The sequence below is a fragment of the Cryptotermes secundus genome, unplaced genomic scaffold, assembly GCF_002891405.2.
Source record: "Cryptotermes secundus unplaced genomic scaffold, Csec_1.0 scaffold758, whole genome shotgun sequence".
NCBI lineage: Eukaryota > Metazoa > Arthropoda > Insecta > Blattodea > Kalotermitidae > Cryptotermes > Cryptotermes secundus.
Window position 1 is genome coordinate 255,055 of NW_019718625.1, and position 22,234 is coordinate 277,288.

The 22,234-nt window shown below is 42.8% G+C and overlaps 1 protein-coding gene across 4 annotated transcripts; it reads left to right on the forward strand.

Annotated features, from left to right (window-relative positions):
* The first annotated feature begins 1,172 nt into the window (after window positions 1-1,172).
* LOC111862458 (LYR motif-containing protein 2) lies at window positions 1,173-4,567 on the forward strand. Of its 4 annotated transcripts, none has more exons than XM_023847901.2 (3): window positions 1,173-1,322; window positions 2,828-2,968; window positions 3,133-4,567. In XM_023847901.2, the coding sequence occupies exons 1-3, from the start codon at window positions 1,197-1,199 to the stop codon at window positions 3,208-3,210; spliced, it is 345 nt and encodes a 114-aa protein (XP_023703669.1). In that variant the 5' UTR covers window positions 1,173-1,196; the 3' UTR covers window positions 3,211-4,567. The 4 variants fall into 4 exon arrangements, with proteins under 4 accessions (XP_023703669.1, XP_023703680.1, XP_023703687.2 ...); XM_023847912.2 differs by having other exon boundaries at window positions 1,173-1,265; XM_023847919.2 differs by having other exon boundaries at window positions 1,259-1,341.
* The last annotated feature ends 17,667 nt before the right edge of the window (window positions 4,568-22,234 follow it).

A 22,234-nucleotide genomic window follows, 5' to 3' on the forward strand; every position in this document is an offset into this window, starting at 1 on the left:
GAAGTGTGCAGATTGGAAGAGGAGTTCGACAAGGATGCTGTTTATCACCAATTCTGTTCAACTTGTACAGCGAATGCCTTACCAAGGAAGCTCTGGATGGGCTCGGTGACTTCAAAGTAGGAGGGCAAATTATTCAAACTGTGAAATATGCAGATGACCTTGTGTTAATGGCTAAGGAAGAAACTGTGCTACAGGGCATGATTGATAGACTAATTGAAACTGGAAGGTGCTATGGCATGGAAATGAATGTGGAGAAAACAAAAGTAATGAAAATTTCGAGACAACCAACCCTTGTCACAATAAAGATAGACCAAAAACAACTGGAGAATGTGAAATGTTTTAAATATTTGGGTAGCTTGTTAACAGATGATGAAAGGTGTACTAGTGAAATTAAATCCAGACTTGCCATGGCAAAAGCTCCATTTAGCAAGGAGAAGAAACGTTTAACCAGCAAATTGGACTTAAATTTGAGGAAGAAACTAGTGAAATGCTACATTTGGAGCATAGCTCTGTATGGGGCTGAAACATGGACACTTAGGGCAGTAGATCAGAAACATCTGGAAAATTTCGAAATGTGATGTTGGAGAAGGATGGAGAAGATCAGTTGGACCGATTATGTGAGAAATGAAGAAGTGTTAATCAGAGTCAGTGAGCAGAGGAATATCCTACACGAAACAAGAAAATGAAGGCTAATTGGATTGGTCATGTTTTAAGCAGAAACTGCCTTCTAAAAGAAGTTATCGAAGAAAAGATAGATTGGCGGATAGAAGTGACAAGAAGACGTAATAAGATGCTGGATGACTTTGGGGACAGAAGAGGATACTGTCATTTGAAGGAGAAAGCTCTAGATCGAATTAAATGGATGAATTGTTTTGGAAGAGACTGTGGACCTGTCGTCTGACAGATTACTGATGATGATGATGTTATAGTTCACAGTGTTATAGTGTTCAGTGCTTTTCAGTTAGGGGGTGCTGGTTTGATGTGGATGAAATGTACATACTTTACAGGCACTGGGAGGGAAACTTTCTCCTGATGGATATGAGTGAAGTGTTATTATACTCAGGTCCAAGAAAAAGAATCTCTGCAGTACAGGAGATCAAGTTGCAAAATTATTTGTTGCAATTGTGACGCTTGGTCTTGGCTGGCCTTGGAGGGGGGGTGTTGTAACCGTACGCATAAGCCTGTGCTATGATAGCATGGTAGTGCGTGGTAGCATCGTGCTCTCGGTACTGGTGGCGGTGGCATTTGTGTCAATAAATTTGCATGTGAGTAGAGATGGCAGCAGTTATGCTTTTTGGACGTCGCGGCGGATATGCTGCAAGGTATTACTATGAAGTTAAGGTTAGATGGAAATTTATACACGTTTAAAATTTTAGATGAGTCTAGACGATATAGACGAAACCAAAAACGAAAAAATAAAGGATACTTCTTGCCTCTAATAAAGATATGCCTATTTCTTATGAATTACTGATCGTGGAAGATGACTCAGTTTGCAGTTTATTATTATTGTTCTGATTAACACGAACAGAGGAATGCATTTGTAATACCTTGCAATAGCTCTCACGGCTTGGAGGGCTTTGACAATCGTGTTCGCCAGTAACTTGTTATCGAGATAACGTCGGCGCATTGTACAACATTTTTTATTGTGATACAGCTTACAGCATCCATTCCAGATTCATTCTATAAAGTCAGCTAGTTTGATCATGTATGCAGCGATTAATAACGGTTATTTCATCCGGAAGTATTTTTAATGGAACTTGATGACAATGCTTAATTTTATGTAATTAAACATTAACCAATGTCTGAAAAAATGCCACAGGCAACCATGACGTTAAAGCAGGTATTGTCGACGGGTTATTTATTTATGGTTCTGAAAACGTGTACATTTCTTGTTTTAGGTTATGGTGTAGTTCGGGGCGTGTAACTGTTTGATATGTATGTAAACACATAATAGTTTAATTATGGGAGTAAGGCGCTATTTTCTCTGCTTATAGCCGTACGAAATTTATTTTGCATGATCTGGCCAACTTTAAATCAGTGGTTTAATGTAAGGGGCCAAGCACATTGAGCACATAAAGAATATCATAGTTTTAAGATTTGAGGTTTTCACGGCGGTGACTATGAAGAAAGCAATCTTCTGGGATGTGGCACCGGGTAGATCTACACGGTGCCACATCCTAGAAGACCGCTTTCTTCAGTATCATAGTTGTTGGCTTTGCGTTCATGGATGCCCAGCCTAACATTAATTGGGTCAGATTTTTGAAGAGCAAGTGGTGACTTATATTGGAATGTTATGACCTGAACATCGCTTCATAATGTAGCAGTTAATTGTCTTACGGCCATTATGTTATCTAACAATATATTTGGTATGCAACGCATACTGTATTTATATCTATAGAAGTCAGGATTACCCAGCCGGTATTGTGACGTGCTGGACGGCCCAGGTTCGATTCCCGGCAGTACAGGATTATCATCATCTCCGCAGTGTTCAGACTGACTGGGGCTCACCCAGCCCCCTATCGAATGGGTATGAAGGGGGGCTACTTTCTCCAAGTTTAAATGGCCATTGCATGAAGCTGACCATTCACTATCATATAGTGCCAAGGTCAAGAAAGGTTGAGGTATACTTCCACTCATCACTCACAGTGTGTAGTGCTTAACTAATTAACCACAGGGACAACTTTACCTTATTAAATCTGTATGTGAATCCATATTTATTCACTGTGCGTTGTAATACAAACATTAAATTAATTACAGCATCATGTAAGTATAGATGTGAACCAGCAGAATTCCACAGTTTCAAACATAATGACATTTTTCTTTCTAGTTTATGCTTCGTCAGCAAGTTCTGAAACTGTATCGTAGTTTCTTACGGGCTATACGTGATGTTCCTGATGAAGAAAGCAGAAAAGAATTACTAGAGTGGGCACGTTCAGATTTTAAAAACAATAAGCATCACACAGATGAGGTAAGTGCACAGCATTCTCACATGGTCTCACAACCCACACTGTTGACCTGTATTATGTCAAGGGTTGCCTGATTTTTGACCACTTTGTATTTCATATATACATAACCTGAATTGCCATAGGGTATGCTACTGTGATTACTCATCATGGTTTTTTCCTTTCACAGTATGCAATAAAGATGCTAATTTCTCATGGAGAACGTCAACTCAAACAGCTGCAGCAAAATGTTGCCTTCAGTAGATGATGTAAAACAAGATGTTTAAATTCATTTGTACATAAATGTACATAGTTATTCATAATGTTAATTAAACTTGATTGCATACAATATAAAATAGCATAACACACTCCATAGGGCAAAGTCATTTGTGAGAAGCTGAGAATCATGCAGCTGGCCAAGAAATTCCCTACTTTCTACAAAAACCCAGTGTTCATTATTGTGAACAAATCATCCAGTACTGGTTGAATCCATTCTACACCTTTGTACCCTATTTTATATATATCCACTTTGCTATTATAGTCCCTTCAGGTTTCCATGCATTTCTCATGGATGCTATATCACATTCAACTCATCATCCTTGTCTTGATCACCCTAGTTATATGGTACAAACCAGTATCAGTATGCATGCCATATCCATATAGCTCAGATATAAGATAATTTTTCCAGGAACTCATTTTCATGTAATAAATGCTTATGGTCCTTGGAGGATGATGCACTAATTCTGCCTGAAGTTCTTATAATTATATCATAATTCTAATTTAATGTTTCTCTTGAAGTTTGTATGATAAACTGAAGAACATATCCAGGAGGAAATGAAACTGGGACTGTAGAAAGCATTCAGGAAGTAAGAGAAAACCATAGATTTACAAGGATTAAATGTGGCTTCCACCATATTGTTTCTTAACATTGATACAAATGAAATAGAATTATAACGTGTGGTCATGCAGTTTAAAACTATTTATTATTAATTTATTTTAATTCAGATTATTCGTTGTTCTATTACATTATTTTTGCCTTAAGTTTTCATGGGCCATGTCCAATGTATATCCTGGGCTTTTGGGTTTGGCTGCATATGTTGAAGCTGTTCACTCTTTCTGCATACAATACAAAATAGTCACTACTTTTAAAGAATGCTTAACGTTTTCAATATAGCAATTGGCCATATTCTGTATGATGGTTTCAATTCATGACAGAGGCAAGGACTTCTCTCTTTGCTACCACATCCAGCAGATTGTGTGTGATGTCCTCCTTAGGCTCTTCTCCAGCTAGTACCAGGAGATCTTTCCCTAGGGTAAAATGGTTGACATAGAGCTGACCACAGACCTCTGTTTAGTTCCAAGGATCCATACATCATCATGATATGCTCAGCTGAGCACAGAGAACTTCATGTACACTTTTCATTGTTTTGGAAGTACTAGCCATACAGTAGGTCTCCTGTAGGTACATGAAATTTTTAATGGATAATAGATTAATTATTGTAATACCAAGATGTATTAATTGACAGTAAAAGTAATGCACGAAGAGTCAGCAATGACAAAGACTAATATGACATGTCCCTTATTGTGAGTAGTTACAACTACCCACTATATCAGCAGAGATATTACATAAGAGCACTTCAGGTATAATGACTTTAAGATAAAAATGTGCCTCGTTATATCAGGAATGATAAAAAAACACTTGTGATGATACTGCAAAGCTTGTTTCATTTTCTTACATACATACGTATTACAGGTGATCCAGAAGAGTAGTCTTGGAAGCTGGTATGTTAATCATGCAGGGTTTTGAGCAACTAGCACATTTAGAAGACATTATCTTTAACTACAGTAGTGTGTAATAGTAATAGTAATTATATGTACCATGATTTATTTATTTAACAGCTCATATAGCACTGAATGATTGGGTGATTAGTGAACAGTGAATTGGAAAGATATGGAAAGGAGCTGTTATGCCCTAATTTGAGATACTATTCCAGCGTTTGCTTCAGAGGATTGAGGAAAACAAAAAGCTCTGATTAGGATAGCTTAATTTCAGTTGAGCCCAGGAACTTCCAAATACAAAGTAAGAGTGCCACCTGCTGAACCATAACATTTGATGTATATCTAATATGAAAGTGACTCTGTGCCTAAGCACCACCCTATGAAATCATATACAATACAACCCCCACTGTATTCTTCACATAAGTTTTTTCGCACTTAAATTGACCCTCCACAAAGTTCTTATCAGATCCATAATCACTTATGCTAGTCCCGCCTGGGAATTTGTGGCAGGCACTCATCTAGTGAAATTGCAGGGCCTGCAAAATAAGGTTCTCCGCACCATTGGCAATTTTCCAAGGCGCACACCGGTCTGTGATTTGCACATGGCATTCAAAATCCCGTACGTATATGACTTTATAATAAAATTATGCAGGCAACAAGCAGAAGCCATACAAATCTTGATAATGAGAATGTTTGCAACATCGGAGAAGGTGAAGACTGACACAGAAAGTATAAGAGGCTTAAACTTTGTGGCTGTCAAGCATATGACCGTTCAAATGACTAGACTGCCGTGGTAGCGAATACTACTAGAAATAGGTCATAGTCTGCTGTACTGAGCCTAGACTGACAGAGACCTTGTATATATTATATATTAAGATTCAATTGTAAATAAGTGTACATAGTGAAAATGGACTGATACTTTCGACTATGACTGACAAATGACAGACCCGACCTCTCGTCAGAGAGGGTGCCCCACATTGACAGGATAGTAACTTTCACTTAAAGAGTAACATCTGGTCATGAGCCCCACCCGACCTCTCGTCAGAGAGGGCGCCCCACATGGACAGGACAGTAACTTTCACTTAAAAAGTAACATCTGGTCATGAGACAGACAGACAGACAGACTGACTGACCGTCAGTCGCAACGACTATGGCTATGACTATGACTTTGACTTTGAATTTGACTCGACACTGTAGGAGATAGATCGAGTCATTGATCACATGAGATCAGGTTCTTCTGCTGCTTGTTGTTTGTGGGGATGTCAGATCAATCAGTTGCTTCAGGAGATTGAGAAGAGAATTTAAGATTGAAATTTGGTGCTTGATTTCTGCTTTGTAAAATTTCTGCTTTGATGGCAGTCATGGTTGGTTAGGAGGTTAGCAGTGTGAGTGAACCCATCAATCAGCGCTGTCAGAAATTCTGTTAGAATGTGGATTGGTTGGTGTGTGAAGTTGGAAAGAAAGAAAAAACATTGGTGACAAGTAAATGACTGAAGAACAGATTTAGACTTAGGCTGAGTGATTTGTGGGGAAAAGATAAAAATTCAGTGACACTAGTGTTATACCAAAGTTGGTAGTGGTTCAGTGAGTGTTGTGCCATGCCAAAGATGGCAGGCGTCTGTGTGCCGGGGTACCAGGCATTCTGGGCAGAGAAACTTGCCTCCCTACAGGCAGAGTAGAAGCCACTCATAAGGTAATAGCCTGATGTGGATGAGCAGTACAGGAAGTTGTTTACAATCCTCTTTGATATCGAGAATGTGGCCAGCTATACGCCAGCTGTGGATTTGGAGAGTGCCGAATGGATGGCAATAGTCAGCGCTGCAGATGACAACAGGGCCATGTACTACAAGGCTGTCACCGGTAAGATACTGTTCAGATATCTGTATGGGACATACACAGTTACACTGAACGAACTGAGGTCCCTTCTGAAGTCCAGTACCATGGGCAAAACCACAGCAAAGGCAGGAACTCCAAAGCCAGCCTAGGAAGGCTTCAAAGAAGTCCGAAGGCGCAAACGGCACAGCACCACTGAGTCTGCCCCAACTTCAAAAAAGTAGCAGCTGTGGCCGGAAGCACCCCAACAAATGAGGTTGCCGCCTGCAACTTTTTTGCACCTATCAGGGCAACGGTTATGAACACCAACCCTTCTGGTGCCGAGGCCACTATAATGGAGGAGGCAGTCCCTGGTAAAGCAGGCAGGTACCCACGATAATACTAACATCAAACATCGACATGATTCAGTTGAAAAGACAACTGAAAAATGTGGTCAAAGGCGACTCTTAGTTCCTCAGTACAAAAAAAACGGAACCAGTCATCACCAAAGGCATGGCGCATTTCGAAGCCGTCAAATCTCATCTCTCAAGTAACAACCTATCCTATTACTCCTTTCCAAAATCCCCAAAACCCATAATGGCAGTAATCTGTCACCTCCCTCCCAATACCCCTGCGGAGGGCATTACTGATGGACTGGTGACCCTGAGATTTGATGTAATTAGTGTCAAACAGATGACTACTACTCGCAGGTCACCTTCTGAGGGAAGGACAACAAGAAATCTTCCATTATTCCTTATCACCGTACCTCACACGGCAAAATCTCAGGAAATTTTCAGCGTGCGAAGCCTTCGCAATATTTCCATCAGGATTGAGGCATATATGGCACAGAGTGGCCTTACACAGTGTCACAACTGCCAACGTTTTGACCATGTCTGGTGGCCACCTCCACGTTGTATGTAGTGCGGAAGCGGCAACCCGCACAAAGAGTGTCCATAGAAAGAGAACGCTGCCTCCGCTCCAGCTTGCTGTAACTGCCAAATGAAGGAGGGGAGAAACCCCATCCCACCAACTGTCAGGACTGCAGACGTGGAGGAGGAGCTGCAGAAGCGGAAATTACAGAGTGCACCCAAAACCTAAAAGGGAAGGCTGTTTTCAAATATCATTACTCCAGATGTTTCCTTCGCGGCAGTGCTTTGAGACATCACATCGCAAGAGCAGCGACCTCACTTGCCAAGTTCCAGTGGCTGTTCCACCAGCAGCCACAAAACCGAATGTCCCGGCCCCTGTACAGGAACAACAAACAGGTCAGTCAATTTGGGCTCCAATTGTAAGCAGTCAATCCCTCAACAATATGTTGAGAGTAGTGACTGCAGTATATGGAGCTCTGTCAGAGGGAGAGAAAATAGTGGCAATCACGAAAATTGTATTAGATATAATGAAAGAAAGTGGCCACTAGAGTTCATAGGCCCCTTGAAATCACAGCATTTGATGCGAACGGCATTGGGAGGCAGCGCTATGAGCTCAGCAAACAGCTGCAAGACTTACACATAGATGTGGCTTTGTTTTCAGAGACACATTGAAACCTCATGAGGTTCTTTCCTCCAAATTACCTCTTTTGTAGAACAGATCGCCACTCAGGCAGGAAAGCCGGAACGGCCATCACAGTTAGAAAAGGCATTCCCCATAACCATGTAGACAGACGACCCTTTGTTTCAGTAAAGTGACAGGGTGTTTTGTCACAACGATTGTTACGCAAAAATTTATTATATCTTAAGCTACCACCATTAAAATTTAGAAAATCCCACCTAATTGCCAACAGTTCAACATCTGTGGATAGCTTCTACTCCACCCAATCAATTAATTATTACTAATACCGAAATAAACACTAAACATATTAAAATAAGAACAAATATAATTAAATCAACAATTGCATATGTACAGCCTATTAACACACACAATCTGTGATTACACACCTTGTACTAACCTCTTAAACCTTACTACCCCTAGTCTAGTACACCTGCATGGAGTACGAGTAAACCAAATTTCTGTACTCTGCAGTCAGTAAACCAAAATTATCATGTAATAACAGCGAACTAAATTCACACTGTAACCTTCTTTCGCTAACTAAAATTTATATCTTAACAATAAACCAAATGTTGTATCCCAATAGTGAATCATTTAACCAACTTTCAAATTTTAACCAACAATTAACGCACCAAATGTTACACCCAAACTTAATTACTAAACCAGATATTTGTATCTAAACCATCACTCAATAAATCAGAATTACTCTGTTACACTCCAAGGTTTATACGCTAAAATAATTTAACCAATTTTATCCTGAGAACGCATTAACCAACCAAAATCATATATTGACAACCATCAGTGATCCGAACACAGGCAAAGCACTCATGCTTACAAAACAGGAAGACATCTGACTCCACCGCGTCTCCTCCTTACCACGCGACTGTTCTGAGCGACTCTTTAAAGTCAGAGTGTTCGCGGCTCCTCCCGTCCAAGCCCCTCAAAATTCAACATCACGAAAAGCTGCTCGTGCAAAACCCCTAAAGTCAGCAAACTGTGCGGTGGCGAGACTTGCCTCGTGTCGCCACTTAATTTGTCAGCAATTTCTATAGACTGTACAACTGACACTGGATGGCTAAAAATGTATGGCGTCTCAACTCTGGCTTCTGGTGGGTTTCCAACTTATAATTAATAAAACATAAATTTGACCCCATGTTAAGATAAAGCATACCCATTAATAACCTGGGGCACAACAAGGGGTCTACATACAAATCGGTAACAGTGAAGTCCTGCTTGCAGCTGTTTATATGAGGAGCGTTCCATATATAATGCCTCCTTTTTTTTTTTTTAGTGAAAACTACAACAGATACAGAAAGCATGAGAACCCAGTTAAATAGAGCAAGATTTCAGCTACTTACAGTTATTTTTCCACATAATCACCACCATTCGTTATGTAGGATTTGTCGATACTCCAATAGACAACCACTTCATAAAGTTTGCGGGCCCTGAAAAGGGCCGTTTGTTGTACAGTGCATGCGCTGGTAGAATTTGCTCCTTTGAAATAGATCAAGCATTTATGGCCATTCAGCTGGTTTGTCCGGCCAGTGATGTGGTTCTGCATGCGCTGATAGAAACAGCTGCCTACCGTGATTGCGACAGCTGCGTTAGTTGCCTGGTCGCAGGGCATGGTCGCTGGAGACTTGCGTCAACTACATCAGTTGCCTGGTCGCAGAGCGTGAGTGTTGTGGGAGCTACGTTAGTTGCCTGGTCGCAGAACGAAGTTGCTGGAGAGCTGCGGCAGCCACATTAACTGTCTGGTAGCTGTGAAGAGCTGATGACTCTGATGACCGATCGCTCTGAACTGAATGTGATCACTGACGATTATGAAGTCAAAGTCAAAGTCATGTTGCAACGGACAGTCAGTCTGTCTGTCTGTCTTGGTGTTGAGCCCCAGCTGGGGCTTATGACCAGATATTTCTTTTGAATGAAGTTACTGTCTTGTCTATGTGGGGCGCCCTCTCTTATGAGAGGTCGGGTCTGTCATTTGTCAGTCAGTCTGTATTAATAAGTCCACTGTCTGTATTTACATACATTTACAATACACACTTATGCTGTACTTCTGTGTACAATATATACAAGGCCTCTGTTAGTCCAGGCTCGGTACAGCAGATTATGCCCTATTTCTAGTATTAATCACATGCCAAGTCAAAGTCAAAGTCATGTTTGCAACTGACGGTCAGTCAGTCAGTCTGTCTTGGTGTGGAGCCCCATTACTTTTGAATGAAGTTACTGTCATGTCCATGTGGGGCGCCCTCTCTTACGAGGGGTCGGGTCTGTCATTTGTCAATCAATCTGTATTAATAACTCCACTGTCTGTATTTACATACATTTACAAATACACACTTTTTCCTTACTTCTATGTGCAATATGTACAAAGCCTCTGTTATTCCAGGCTCGGTACAGCAGATTATGCCCTTTTATCTCGTATTATTCGCTACCACAGCAGTCTAGTCACTCCAACAGTCGTATGCCTGACCGCCGCCAAGTTTAATCCTCATACTTTCTGTGGCGGGCTTCGCCTTGTCCGATATTGCGAACATTCTCATTATCATGATTTTGTATGACTTCTGCTTGTTACCTGCATAATTTTGTTATAAAGTCATACATACGGGATTTTGAATGCCATGTGCAAATCGCGGATCGGTGTGCGGAGAACCTTGATTTGCAGGCGCTGCAATTTCACTAGATGGGTGTCTGCCGCAAACTCCCAGGCGGGACTACCATAAGTGATTACGGATCTAATAAGAGCTTTGTGGAGGGTAAATTTACAAAGACAAGAATCATCCGAGGAATTTCGCGAGCAAAGAAGGCGCAAGCGAAACGCCTCAGAAGAGCAGAAGAAAAAGCCGAAGACGACACCTAGCCCGAGGGACCATAGGATAAAATCCCAGGGTGAAGTACAAAAAAGGACATCTATGCGCCCCTGAGGACATGAGGAATGGACGTGGAGGAGACAGCCAACAAACCGGGAGAACAGCAGCCATCCGTCAATCAGATAGGCCGCCTCCCATCATGCTAACCTCTACGACTAACCTGGTGCAGTGCAGATGAAGGTCTAAGACCTAGTCACGGGCAGTTTTGAATTCCGCAACACCAGGAGCGGGACCACAATTGTCACGAAGGAAATGGCGGACTTCTCAGCCATCAAAAATTTCCTGGAGAGTAACAATCTCTCAAACTTTGTCTACTATCCCAAGTTTGAGATACCCATCAAAGCTGTTATCCGTCAACTTCCACAAAATACTCCAGCGGAAGATATCTCTGACGGTCTGCTGAGTCTGGGGTTTGACGTCATTAGCGTTAAACAAATGTCAACCAGTCGTCGGATTCCTCCAGAAGAAATACCAATAACCTACCGTTGTTCCTTGTCACACTACCTTGAACGGAGAAGTCCCTAGAACTCCTCCGACTGACCAACCTCTGCCACATTGCCATCAAGGTAGAGGCGTACAAAGCACAAAGTGGGCTCACGCAGTGCTACAACTGCCAGAATTTCGGCCACTTTTGGGCAAACTGCAAGCAAACCCCACGTTGTTTGTAGTGCGGAGGCGGCCACCTACACAAGGAGTGCCCAGAAGAGGGGAAATCTGTTCCACTCCAGCATGTTGCAACTGCCGATTGGCGGAGGGAGAAAAACCGCACCCCCCTCCCCCAATTATCGGGGTTGCAGATACGCCAAGGAGGAACAGCAAAAGAAGAAGACACAGAAAACGCCCAGAACTACAACGGGGAAGGTGTTCTCATCAAACGTCATTACTCCACGTGTCTCCTTTGCGGCGCTATTCAGAGGCGGCGCAAAGCGACAGCAGCAACATCCTCAGGAAATCTCGCTCCGGTGCCTTGTACACCAGCAGCAAGAAAGCAGATTGTACCGGCCCCTGCATTGCAGAAGGAAACAGGTTAGTCAGTTTAGGCTCCTCATGTAAACAGTCCATCTCTCGACAATATGTTGAGAGTAGTTACTGTAGTACAGCAGATTATGACAGAGGTCAGTGGTGCATTGTAAGAGGAGGAAAAAATAATGGCCATTACAAAAATTGTTCAAAACCTCATGAAACAAAATGGCCACTAGAGTTCATAGGCCCCTCAAAGTCATAGCATTTAATGCGAAAAGCTTTTGGAGGTAGAGCTATGAGCTCAGTAAACAGCTGCAAGACCTACACGTAGATGTGACCCTGTTTTCAGAGACACATCTGAAACCTCATGAGGTACTTTATTCCAAATTACCACCTTTATAGAAATTACGGCCACTCGGGCAGAAAAGGCGGAACTGCCGTTGCAGTTGGAAAAGTCATTCACCATAACCATGTAGACCTACGCCCCTTAACGCAGAAGAAGCAACAGGGGTCTGCATACCAACTGATAACAGTGAAGTACTGCTTGCAGCTGTATATAAATCTCCAGGCAGAGCCTGGCGTAATGCTGACATCAGTGAGCTCTTGACATTTAGACGTAAGTCTATTCTGGCAGGTGATTTGAATGCTAAGCACCCATTTTGGAATAGATTTTCAAACTTGAAAGTAATGGATTTATTTGATTTGAGTGATTTCGAAATCTCAGCACCATAGTTCCCCACTTATTATTCCCTGCGGGAAATGGTGACGTGCTAGACATTGTGGTTCACAAAAATATAAGAGTGTCAGATGTCATAGTCTCTGATATTTTGGATTCAGATCACCTACCAATAATATTCCACATACTGGATCATGTTAAATTGAGGAATCTTTCGGAACCTATTGAAACATTTGCATATTGAGAGCAGTTTCAAAGCCTCACTTCTGAGTTAATGTCACACAAAAACAGAGAATTAAGTCGGGGGTAGATGCCGATATACCGGTGCTCGACTTTAAAGCGTCTATTGCTACGGAATATACGTAGGTTGTCGAAAAGTATAGTCACACTTTAGGACGTAAACAAAGATCTTCCTCGTCTAGTTCGTTTGTTACGGTTACGAAAATTGTGGCAAGAAACCAGGGATCCAGCGTGCAAAATGGCAGTCAACTGGGTCACAAAATCAATCAGGTGAATGACCCGAAAAAATGGGCCTTCAATCGAAACACTTAATTTACGTTGAGAAAAAAAAAGGACCCAATTAGTTTGGTCAAAGAATTCCAGAATTTCAATTTTGATAACTTACTCAGCAAGTCTGAGTGCCACGTGGTATCAAAGACTTTTTCGACGTCCAGGGACACCGCGGCCATAGACATTTTATTGTTGAAATTAAGGGTCTCGTGGTCCGCCAGCCTCATATATTGCAATGTCGTGATGTGACGTGCACGAAAACCAAACTGGCTTGCGGTGAGCAGGCCTCTTTCTTGAATATGTTTACGAAGGAATTTCAAGATTGTTTATCGAATAGATTTCATGTCGTGGACAGGAGGCTGATCGGACGTAAATTTTGAGGAAATTTCGGGTCTTAACCTGGTTTAGGTAAAGGTATTCTTTACTTCCTTCCAAGTATCTGGAAAATGTGAGAGCCGAAAACAATGATTGAATAAATGGGTTAGATGAATTAGTGGTCGCCTTGGAAGGTGCCTGAGGTATTCATTTTGGATACCGTCAAAACCACAGGCCCTTTTTTATTTCAGAGACTTTATTAATTACTGTACGTCACATTGTCTGATTCTTAGAGGGGGGGGTTAACGTCTGCGGTTTCTGGCAGAGCTTGGACTCTAGCCTCCACCCGCTCTTCATGGTTTTTATCGCACAAGTCATGTGGCGTGAACTGAATTTCCTAACAGTCAGAAATTTCGTTGGCTTTACAGAAGGGTGAAATTTACGGTCAGAAGAACCATGAATAGCAGTTGGTCCTCTTCGCAATGTGTCAACTACTCTGAGGTGTGACTTTAGCGTTACATATTTCTGTTTCCCACCGTTCAAGTGCCTTTTTTACGAGACATTCGCCTGATTGATTCGGTGACCCAATCGGCTGCCCTTTTACACGCTGTATCCCAGGTATTTTGCCACAGTTTTCGTAGCCTCTGTTTATATTTTATCTAACGATCTAGACCAGGAAGATCGTTGTTTATGTCCGAAAGTGTAATTTTACTTGTCGACAACCTATATGCCAAAGCAATAGAGGCTGTAATGTCGCGTACCGCTTTATCGGCTTCTACCCCGAATTAATTTCTGGTTTAGCTGATATTAATTCGGAAGCGAGGATTTGAAACCGCTCCCAATCTATAAATTTTTCAATGGTTTCCGAAAGATTCTCTAATATTAATGTGATTCGGTATGTGGAATATTATTGGTAGGTGATCTGAGTTCAAAATATCAGAGAGGATGACATCTGACATTCTGATATTTTTGTGAACCACAATATCTAACACGTCACCATTTCTCGCAGGGGAATAATGAGTGGGGCACTCTGGTGCTGAGATTTCGAAATCACTCATATCAAATAAATCCATAAATTTCAAGCCTGAGGGGTTTGAAATTCTGTTATTCAAAAAGGGGTTCTTAGCATTCAAATCACCTGCCAAAATAGATTTACGTCTGAAGCTTAAGAGCTCAGTCATGTCAGCATCACTCCAGACTCTGCCTGGAGATTTATAAACAACTGCAAGTAGCACCTTGCTATTACCAATTGGTAAGCAGACCCCTGTTGCTTCTACTGAAACAAGGGGTGGTAAGTCTACATGGTTATGGGGAATGGCTTTTCTTACTGCAACGGTAGTTCCTCCTTTTCTGCCCTAGTGGCGGTCGATTCTATAAGAGTGGTAATTTGAAATAAAGAACCTGTCATGAGGTTTCAGCTGTGTCTGTGAAAACAGGGCCACACTTACATGTAGGTCTTGCAGTTGTTTACTGAGCTCATAGAGCTGCCTCCCAATGCCGTTCGGATTCAATGCTATGACTTTGAGGGGCCTATGAACACTACTGGCCATTTTGTTTCATGAGATTAGCACAGTCTTAGTAATAGCCATTATTTTTTCCTCCTCGGAGAGTGCACCACTGAGCTCTGTCATTATCTGCTGTACTGCGATCACTAATCTTAATATATTGTCGAGGGATTGACTGTTAATTGAGTAGCCTGAACTGACTGACCTGTTTCCTTCTGCAGTGCAGGGTCGGTACAATCTGCTTCCTTGTTGTGGGTGTAGCCACCGGAACATTGCTTTCCTGAGGACGCTGTCTCTGCTCTACTCTACTGCCAAGGAGTGCCGCAGCGAAGGAGACACCTGGAGTGAAGATGGCTGAAGAGAACACCCTCCCCGTAGTTTTGGACATTCTCTGAACCTTCCTTCTCTGTTGCTCTTCCTTGGCATGCTTGCAACCCCGATAATTGGCGGGATGTGAATTTTTTCCTTCCGCCAATCGGCAGTTGCAGCATACTGGTGTGCAGGCAGAGTTCTCCTTTTCTAGGCACTCCTTGTGTATGTGGCCACCTCCGCACCACAAACAACATGGTTGCTGTTTGCAGTTAGCCCAAAAGTGGCCGAACTGTTGACAGTTGTAACACTATGTAATCCCGTTTTTCGCTGTGTAGGCCTCTACCCTAATGGCAATGTGGCAGAGGTTGGTTAACCGGAAGAGCTCTTGGGACTTTTTGGTTCTTGGGAGGGTGACTAGGATGAGGGGAAGTTTGACGGACCTTGCTCCTTCCGGAGGTGTCCGACGACTGGTTGTCATTTGTTTGACGTTAATAACGTCAAAACCCAGACTCACCAGACCGTCAGATTTATCCGCTGGAGTATTTTGGGGGAGGTGACGGATGACAGCTTTAATGGGATTTTCGCATTTTGGAAAATAGGAAAAGTAAGCCAGATTGCTATCCTCAAGGAATTTCTTTATGGCTGAAACGTCCGCCATTTCTTTTGTGACAAATCTGGTCCCACTCCTGGTGTTGCGGAAATGAAAATTGCCATTTACAATACCTTTGTTATTCCTCTGCAACTGTGTCAGGTTAATTGTAGATGTTAGTACAATGGGAGGAGGCCTACCTGACCTGCTTCAAGACGGCTGCTGTTCTTTGTCGGATGTCTACTCCGCGACGTCCATTTCTGTTGTCCTGATTGGCACAAAAAAAGTTTTTGTTGTCACTTCCTCCTGGGATTTTATCCTGGGGTCTCTTGGGCTAGGTGACGGCATTGGCTTTTTACTCTGCTCTTCTGAGGGGTTTCGTTTACCCTTTCTTTATTCTCGAAATTCCTCAGCTGATTCTTCTTTTTGCTCCAGCAAGATAGACTCTCGAATCTCCCTGTGGATGGAAGCGTACAGACGCAGCATGGCTGTAAAAAGAGCCTTACGGTCGAAATGCTTACAAAGCAATGTTCTTTCAGCCTCGGATATTATTATGATTTTATTCCATTCGCCACCGTTTCCATTTATGGAGGGCGATGTGTGGATAAGCTGCCCTATTATTTGCAAGCCTTTGCTCAGTAATTCGTTTTCTTCTTGGTAGTCAGGATTACTATTTGTTAAGTTTACCTGGTTCCTCTCAAAGGAAGCCACGATTGCCTTCCAACGCCTTTCTCGCAAGGTCAGTTCCGTCATTTCGCCTGCTTGATAGTTCGTTGCAGACGTGACGGCCCCACCTCCGATGTACTAGACACACCACTCACTGTGTAGTTCTTGCGCACTATTCTAACTCTTGTAGATAGTAAGCTGCAGACGACCACACTCCAACTCTATGATCACTCGAGACAGCTCGAAGAATCTCCCTCGGTAAGCGAGTGATCACAACTCCTCTCCAGGAGCAATGAACCACGTAATCGCTCGACACCAATACAATACCGTCTCCTCAATCCAATCAAACGGACAATCTGAATCTTCTGATCTGCCTGATCGATCTGGACCTCGAGAGTGCACTACTATCCTCTCAACTTCCAATCTATCCCAATCGCAATGAGAGTCAGAGTCACGTTGCAACTGACGGTCAGTCAGTGTGTATGTCTTGGTGTCGAGCCCCATATTACTTTTGAATGAAAGTTACTGTCCTGTCCATGTGTAGCGCCCTCCCTGACGAGAAGTCGGGTCTGTCATTTGTTAGTCAGTCTGTATTATTAAGTAAATTGTCTGTATTTACAAATATTTACAATACACACTTATTTCTTATTTAAATGTACAATATATACACGGCCTCTGTCAGTCCAGGATAGGTACAGCAGATTATGCCCTTTTATATATATATATATCCTAGTAGTATTAGCTACCACCGCATTCTAGTCACTTGAACGGTCGTATGCCTGACCGCCGCCAAGTTTAAGCCTCTTATACTTTCTGTGTCGGGCTTCGCCTTGTCCGATGTTGCGAACATTTTCATTATCATGATTTTGTATGACTTCTGCTTGTTGCCTGTATAATTTTGTTATGTAATCATATACGTACGGGATTTTGAATGCCATGTGCAAATCGCGGACCGGTGTGCGCCTTGGAAAATTGCCAATCGTGCGGAGAACCTTGTTTTGCAGGCGCTGCAATTTCACTAGATGAGTGTCTGCCGCAAACTCCCAGGCGGGACTAGTATAAGTCATTACGGATCTAATAAGAGCTTTATTGAGGGTTAGTTTAATGTTAGCGCTCAATCGCTCATTTCTGAATAGAGAATACACTCTAATGAATGTTCTGAAGGCCTTGGCTTCGATCATTTCTATGTGTAATCTCCAAGTCACTCTCTTATCGAAGATTACACCTAGATATTTTGCACTATTTACAAATGGAATGTTTCTTCCATTTAGAGTAAGACAAGACTCAGGCGGTCGACGACCACGAGAGAAGTAGACCCCCCGAGTCTTATCTTCATTAATTTTTACATACCAGCGCTCACACCAGATCTCCATTGAGCTGAGACCGCGCTGGAGTTTTCTAACAATAAAACCCTCTTTGCGATCTGTCGCATATAGACACGTGTCGTCCGCAAGAAGGGCCAAATGAATACCATGAGTTTTGGGGGCATCATTAATATACATGTTGAAAAGAGTGGGGGAAAGGAGAGAACTTTGTGGCACCCCTGCTTGCATTTCCCTTGGTGTTGACATTTCACCTTCAACAGAGACCCTGAAATTACGTTTAGAGAGAAAGGACCCAATAAGCTTGGTCAAAGAGTTGGGGAATTCCAATTTTGATAATTTAAACAGCAAGCCTGAGTGCCACGTGGTATCGAAGGCTTTTTCGATGTCCAAGAACACTGCAGAGGTAGACATTTTATTGTTGAAATTAAGGGTCACGTTGTCCGCCAGCATCATACAATGCAATGTCGTGCTGTGACGTGCACGAAAACCAAACTGACTTGCGTTGATCAGGCCTCTTTCTTCAATATGTTTGCGGAGGAATTTCAAAATTACTTTTTCGAATAGTTTCCTGTCGTGGAAAGGAGGCTGATCGGGCGTAAATTTTGAGGAAATTTCGGGTCTTACCAGGTTTAGGTAAAGTTATTATTTTTGCTTCCTTCCAAGTAATTGGAAAGTGAGAGAGCCGAAAACAGTGATTGAATAAGTGAGTTAGGTGAACCAATGGTCACCTTGGAAGGTGCCTGAGGCATTCATTTGGGATGCCGTCAAATCCACAAGCCTTTTTAAATTTAAAGGATTTTATTAAATTCTGAACGTCACATGGTCTAATCCTTAGAGGTGGGTTTTCATCCACGGCTTCCAGCAGAGCTTGAACTCTAGCTTCCACCCACTCTTCGTGGTTTTCATCCCACAGATCATGTGGGGTGAACTGAATTTCGAAACAGTCAGCAATTTCGTTGGCTTTTTCAAAGGGATGAAATTTTAGGCCAGAAGAACCAGTTGGTGCCCTTGGTCCGTCTCTCTGAAGGAGAGATTTCGCAATGGGCCATATACACTGAGGTGTGACTTCAGCGTTACTTATTTTTGTTTCCCACCGTTCAAGTGCCTTTTTACTGGTCATTCGCCTGATTGATTTGGTGACCCAATTGACTGCCGTTTTACATGCTGGATCCTGGTTTCTTGCCACAGTTTTCGTAGCCTCTGTTTATATTTTATCAAATGATCTAGAGCAGGAATATCGTTGTTTATGTCCGAAAGTGTAACTTTGGATTGGAGTGGGTCGTAATTGAGTCGACGTGATCAACGATTCAGAGTCAGGAGTCCGTAGGAGTTAGAACTGAGTTGAGTTGTGATCACTCGCTTACCGAAGGAGTTTTTCAGCTGTCTCGGGTGATCATAGATTTGGAGTGTGTTCGTCTGCAGCTTAACTGGTTGACTATTCTGCTACCAGTATATATTAGTCATTCAGCCGGGTTGTGTGAGTCGAGTGATTTAAATGTTAAGTGTTAACGTCCTCGTGCATCAGCCATAGTTCGGATAGTGCGTAGAAAACTATACAGTGACTGGCGTGGCTTGTGTATCGGAGGTTGTGCCGTCGCCTCTGCAATGGACTATCAAGCAGGCGAAATGACGGAACCGACATTGTGAGAAAGGCGTTGAAAGGAAATCGTGGCTTCCTTTGAGAGGAACCATGTAAACTTAACAAATAGTAATCCTGACTACCAAGAAGAAATCGAATTACTGGACAAAGGCTTGCAAACAATAGGACAGCTTATCCACACATCGCCCTCCATAAATGGAAACGGCGGCGAATGGAATAAAATCATAATAATATCCGAGGCTGAAAGAACATTGCTTTGTAAGCATTTCGACCGTAAGGCTCTTTTTACAGCCATGCTGCGTCTGTACGCTTCCATCCACAGGGAGATTCGAGAGTCTATCTTGCTGGAGCAAAAAGAAGAATCAGCTGAGGAATTTCGAGAATAAAGAAAGGGTAAAGGAAACCCCTCAGAAGAGCAGAGTAAAAAGCCAATGCCGTCACCTAGCCCAAGAGACCCCAGGATAAAATCCCAGGAGGAAGTGACAACAAAAACCTTTTTTGTGCCAATCAGGACAACAGAAATGGACGTCGCGGAGGAGACATCCGACAAAGAACAGCAGCCGTCTTGAAGCAGGTCAGGTAGGCCTCCTCCCATTGTACTAACATCTACAATCAATCTGACACAGTTGCAGAGGAATAACAAAGGTATTGTAAATGGCAATTTTGAGTTCCGCAACACCAGGAGTGGGACCAGAATTCTCACAAAAGAAATGGCGGACTTTTCAGCCATAAAGAAATTCCTTGAGGATGGAAATCTTGCTTAATTCAATCATTGATTCATTATTGGAGGTGGTGGGTTTCCCAATGCACTTAGACCAATTATTGGTCCATTGTGCGCCCCCCTTTAATTTCTACTGTCTCCATACCCTACCGATACCGGTGCGTTGCTATCAGCCCCTTTCTGCCAGCGAGGTTTCGGCCTTCTACTGGCAGTGGTATCTGATAATTAGTCCCTTTCTATCAGTGAGGTGGTGCCTCCTCTGGCAGTGGTACCTAATGCTTCCCCCATCTACCGGGGGCATTGGAAGCTACTTGGGCGGGAAAATTCTGTAATTTGGCTCAGAGGTCTCCTAGAGACATGGGAATCTTTTACGTGCCGTAAATTTACGACACGGGACCCGCGGCTTAATGTCCCTCTCGGAGGACATGTTCTCTGAATTTTTCTGCCCTTAAAAATTCCACGACCTCCGCATAGCATAATCCACAGTCACGTCATTTGCCTTTCTAACGTCAGGGAGGAAAGCCGGTTGTTACACCTCAGGGGGAGGGGGTGAGAAAATATGATTACTTTAGTCTGTCGCTACCCATTTAGCTAAAATCTTCGCTGCACTCGGCTGCCGTCGGCTGTCTTGGTTATGGTCGCTCGGGATCGGTCGTGGACGGAATGGTTATGAAGGGGTGAATCCAAACTCCCTGCGTACATCCTATCCTATGTACACTGGTCTATTTACATTGATATTTACATTAAAAGGGCCGCCTTTGGCCTGTTTACAGAACACCTTCTAGCTACTTTCTTTCTAATTTCCCTCTGGGGGTGGGGAGTACAGTGAGACTGTTGCTTCCCTTCATTGCCTGTCACTCTCTACTCCATTTCTATCCTATTCTACCCTGGCTCTCGCTGGGGTACACTGGAGACTGCACTTAAGATCACACAACAACACTTTTATCAACACTAATGTTTAACAGCATGGCGTATATGAGCAAAGAGACTTACTTGTAATACAAATGTAGATAACTGTCGCCATCCACCATCTTGTGGCACACATATCGAATAGGGCCTCCTGCTGACAACTGAATATTATGTGTTAGATCAGATCACAAGTCTCCTAAATTCAGAAATTTATATCTTTTAACTTGCTGAATTGGCTGTGGATGAAAGAGGGAAGTTAACTCCCTTTGTTGTCCTCAATTTCCAAAGTTATATTCTAATTGGCTATTCCGTGTGGTTGTGGGTGGGCCCGTGGTCCTCTCTGCTGCTTGTGCGGTAATATTACGATACTCCAGTGGCCCAGTTAGCGAAGCTTCTTACTTATGCGATTACGCATAAATGCTGATCATCAACATTCTTAACCTAGTTCCTGCCCAGGTGTTGACATATTAATGTAATAGCTGTAAAACACTTTTCGCAAGTCTTGAACATTTAGGTAATGCTTAAAATTTCCAATCTCAAAATTGATCCTCAACACCGGTATCCGCACAGGCAGGAGGTGAGAGCAGTTTGGAGAAAACTGTATAATGGTCATGTCAAGGAGAAAGGGGTGGGGCAGGGCATATAGCACGAATGGGGAAGACGAGGATTGCGTATAGGATACTGGTGGAAAAGTCAGAAGGAAAGAGACCACTGGACGTAGGTAGGTGTACAATAGTAAAATGGACCCCAGAAAGATAAGGTGTGAAGTTATGGATTGGATTGATCTGGTACAGGATAGAGACCAGTGGACGGCTGTCTTGAACGCATACTTATCGACTGTCAAACTATACACGTTTATGAGGTAAACTGAAAGTGAAAAAGAATTTGGAAGTGGTCGTCACGGCATTTGCCTATCTTACCTCAGGCCGGAGAGCCGGTCTTCGCAAAGGCAGGAGATGAGTGATTGAGAAATTGAGCGAGAGTGATGAGTGAGAGAGTGAGTGATTGAGAAACTGAGCGAGAGTGATGAGTGAGAGAATGAGTGATTGAGAAATTGAGCGAGAGAAATGAGTGGGACCCAGANGGACCACTGGGCGTAGGTCTGTGGACAATATAAAATGGATCATAGAGAGATAGGTTGGGAAGCTATAGATTGGATTTATCTGGCTCAGTATAGGGACCAGTGGACGTC

Coding starts and splice junctions, on each gene's coding strand:
- LOC111862458 (XM_023847901.2), top strand. CDS start 1,197: ATGGTAGTGCGTGGTAGCATCGTGCTCTCGGTACTGGTGGCGGTGGCA. Junction 1,323..2,827: donor CGCGGCGGATATGCTGCAAG/GTATTACTATGA, acceptor TTTTCTTTCTAG/TTTATGCTTCGTCAGCAAGT. Junction 2,969..3,132: donor ATAAGCATCACACAGATGAG/GTAAGTGCACAG, acceptor TTCCTTTCACAG/TATGCAATAAAGATGCTAAT.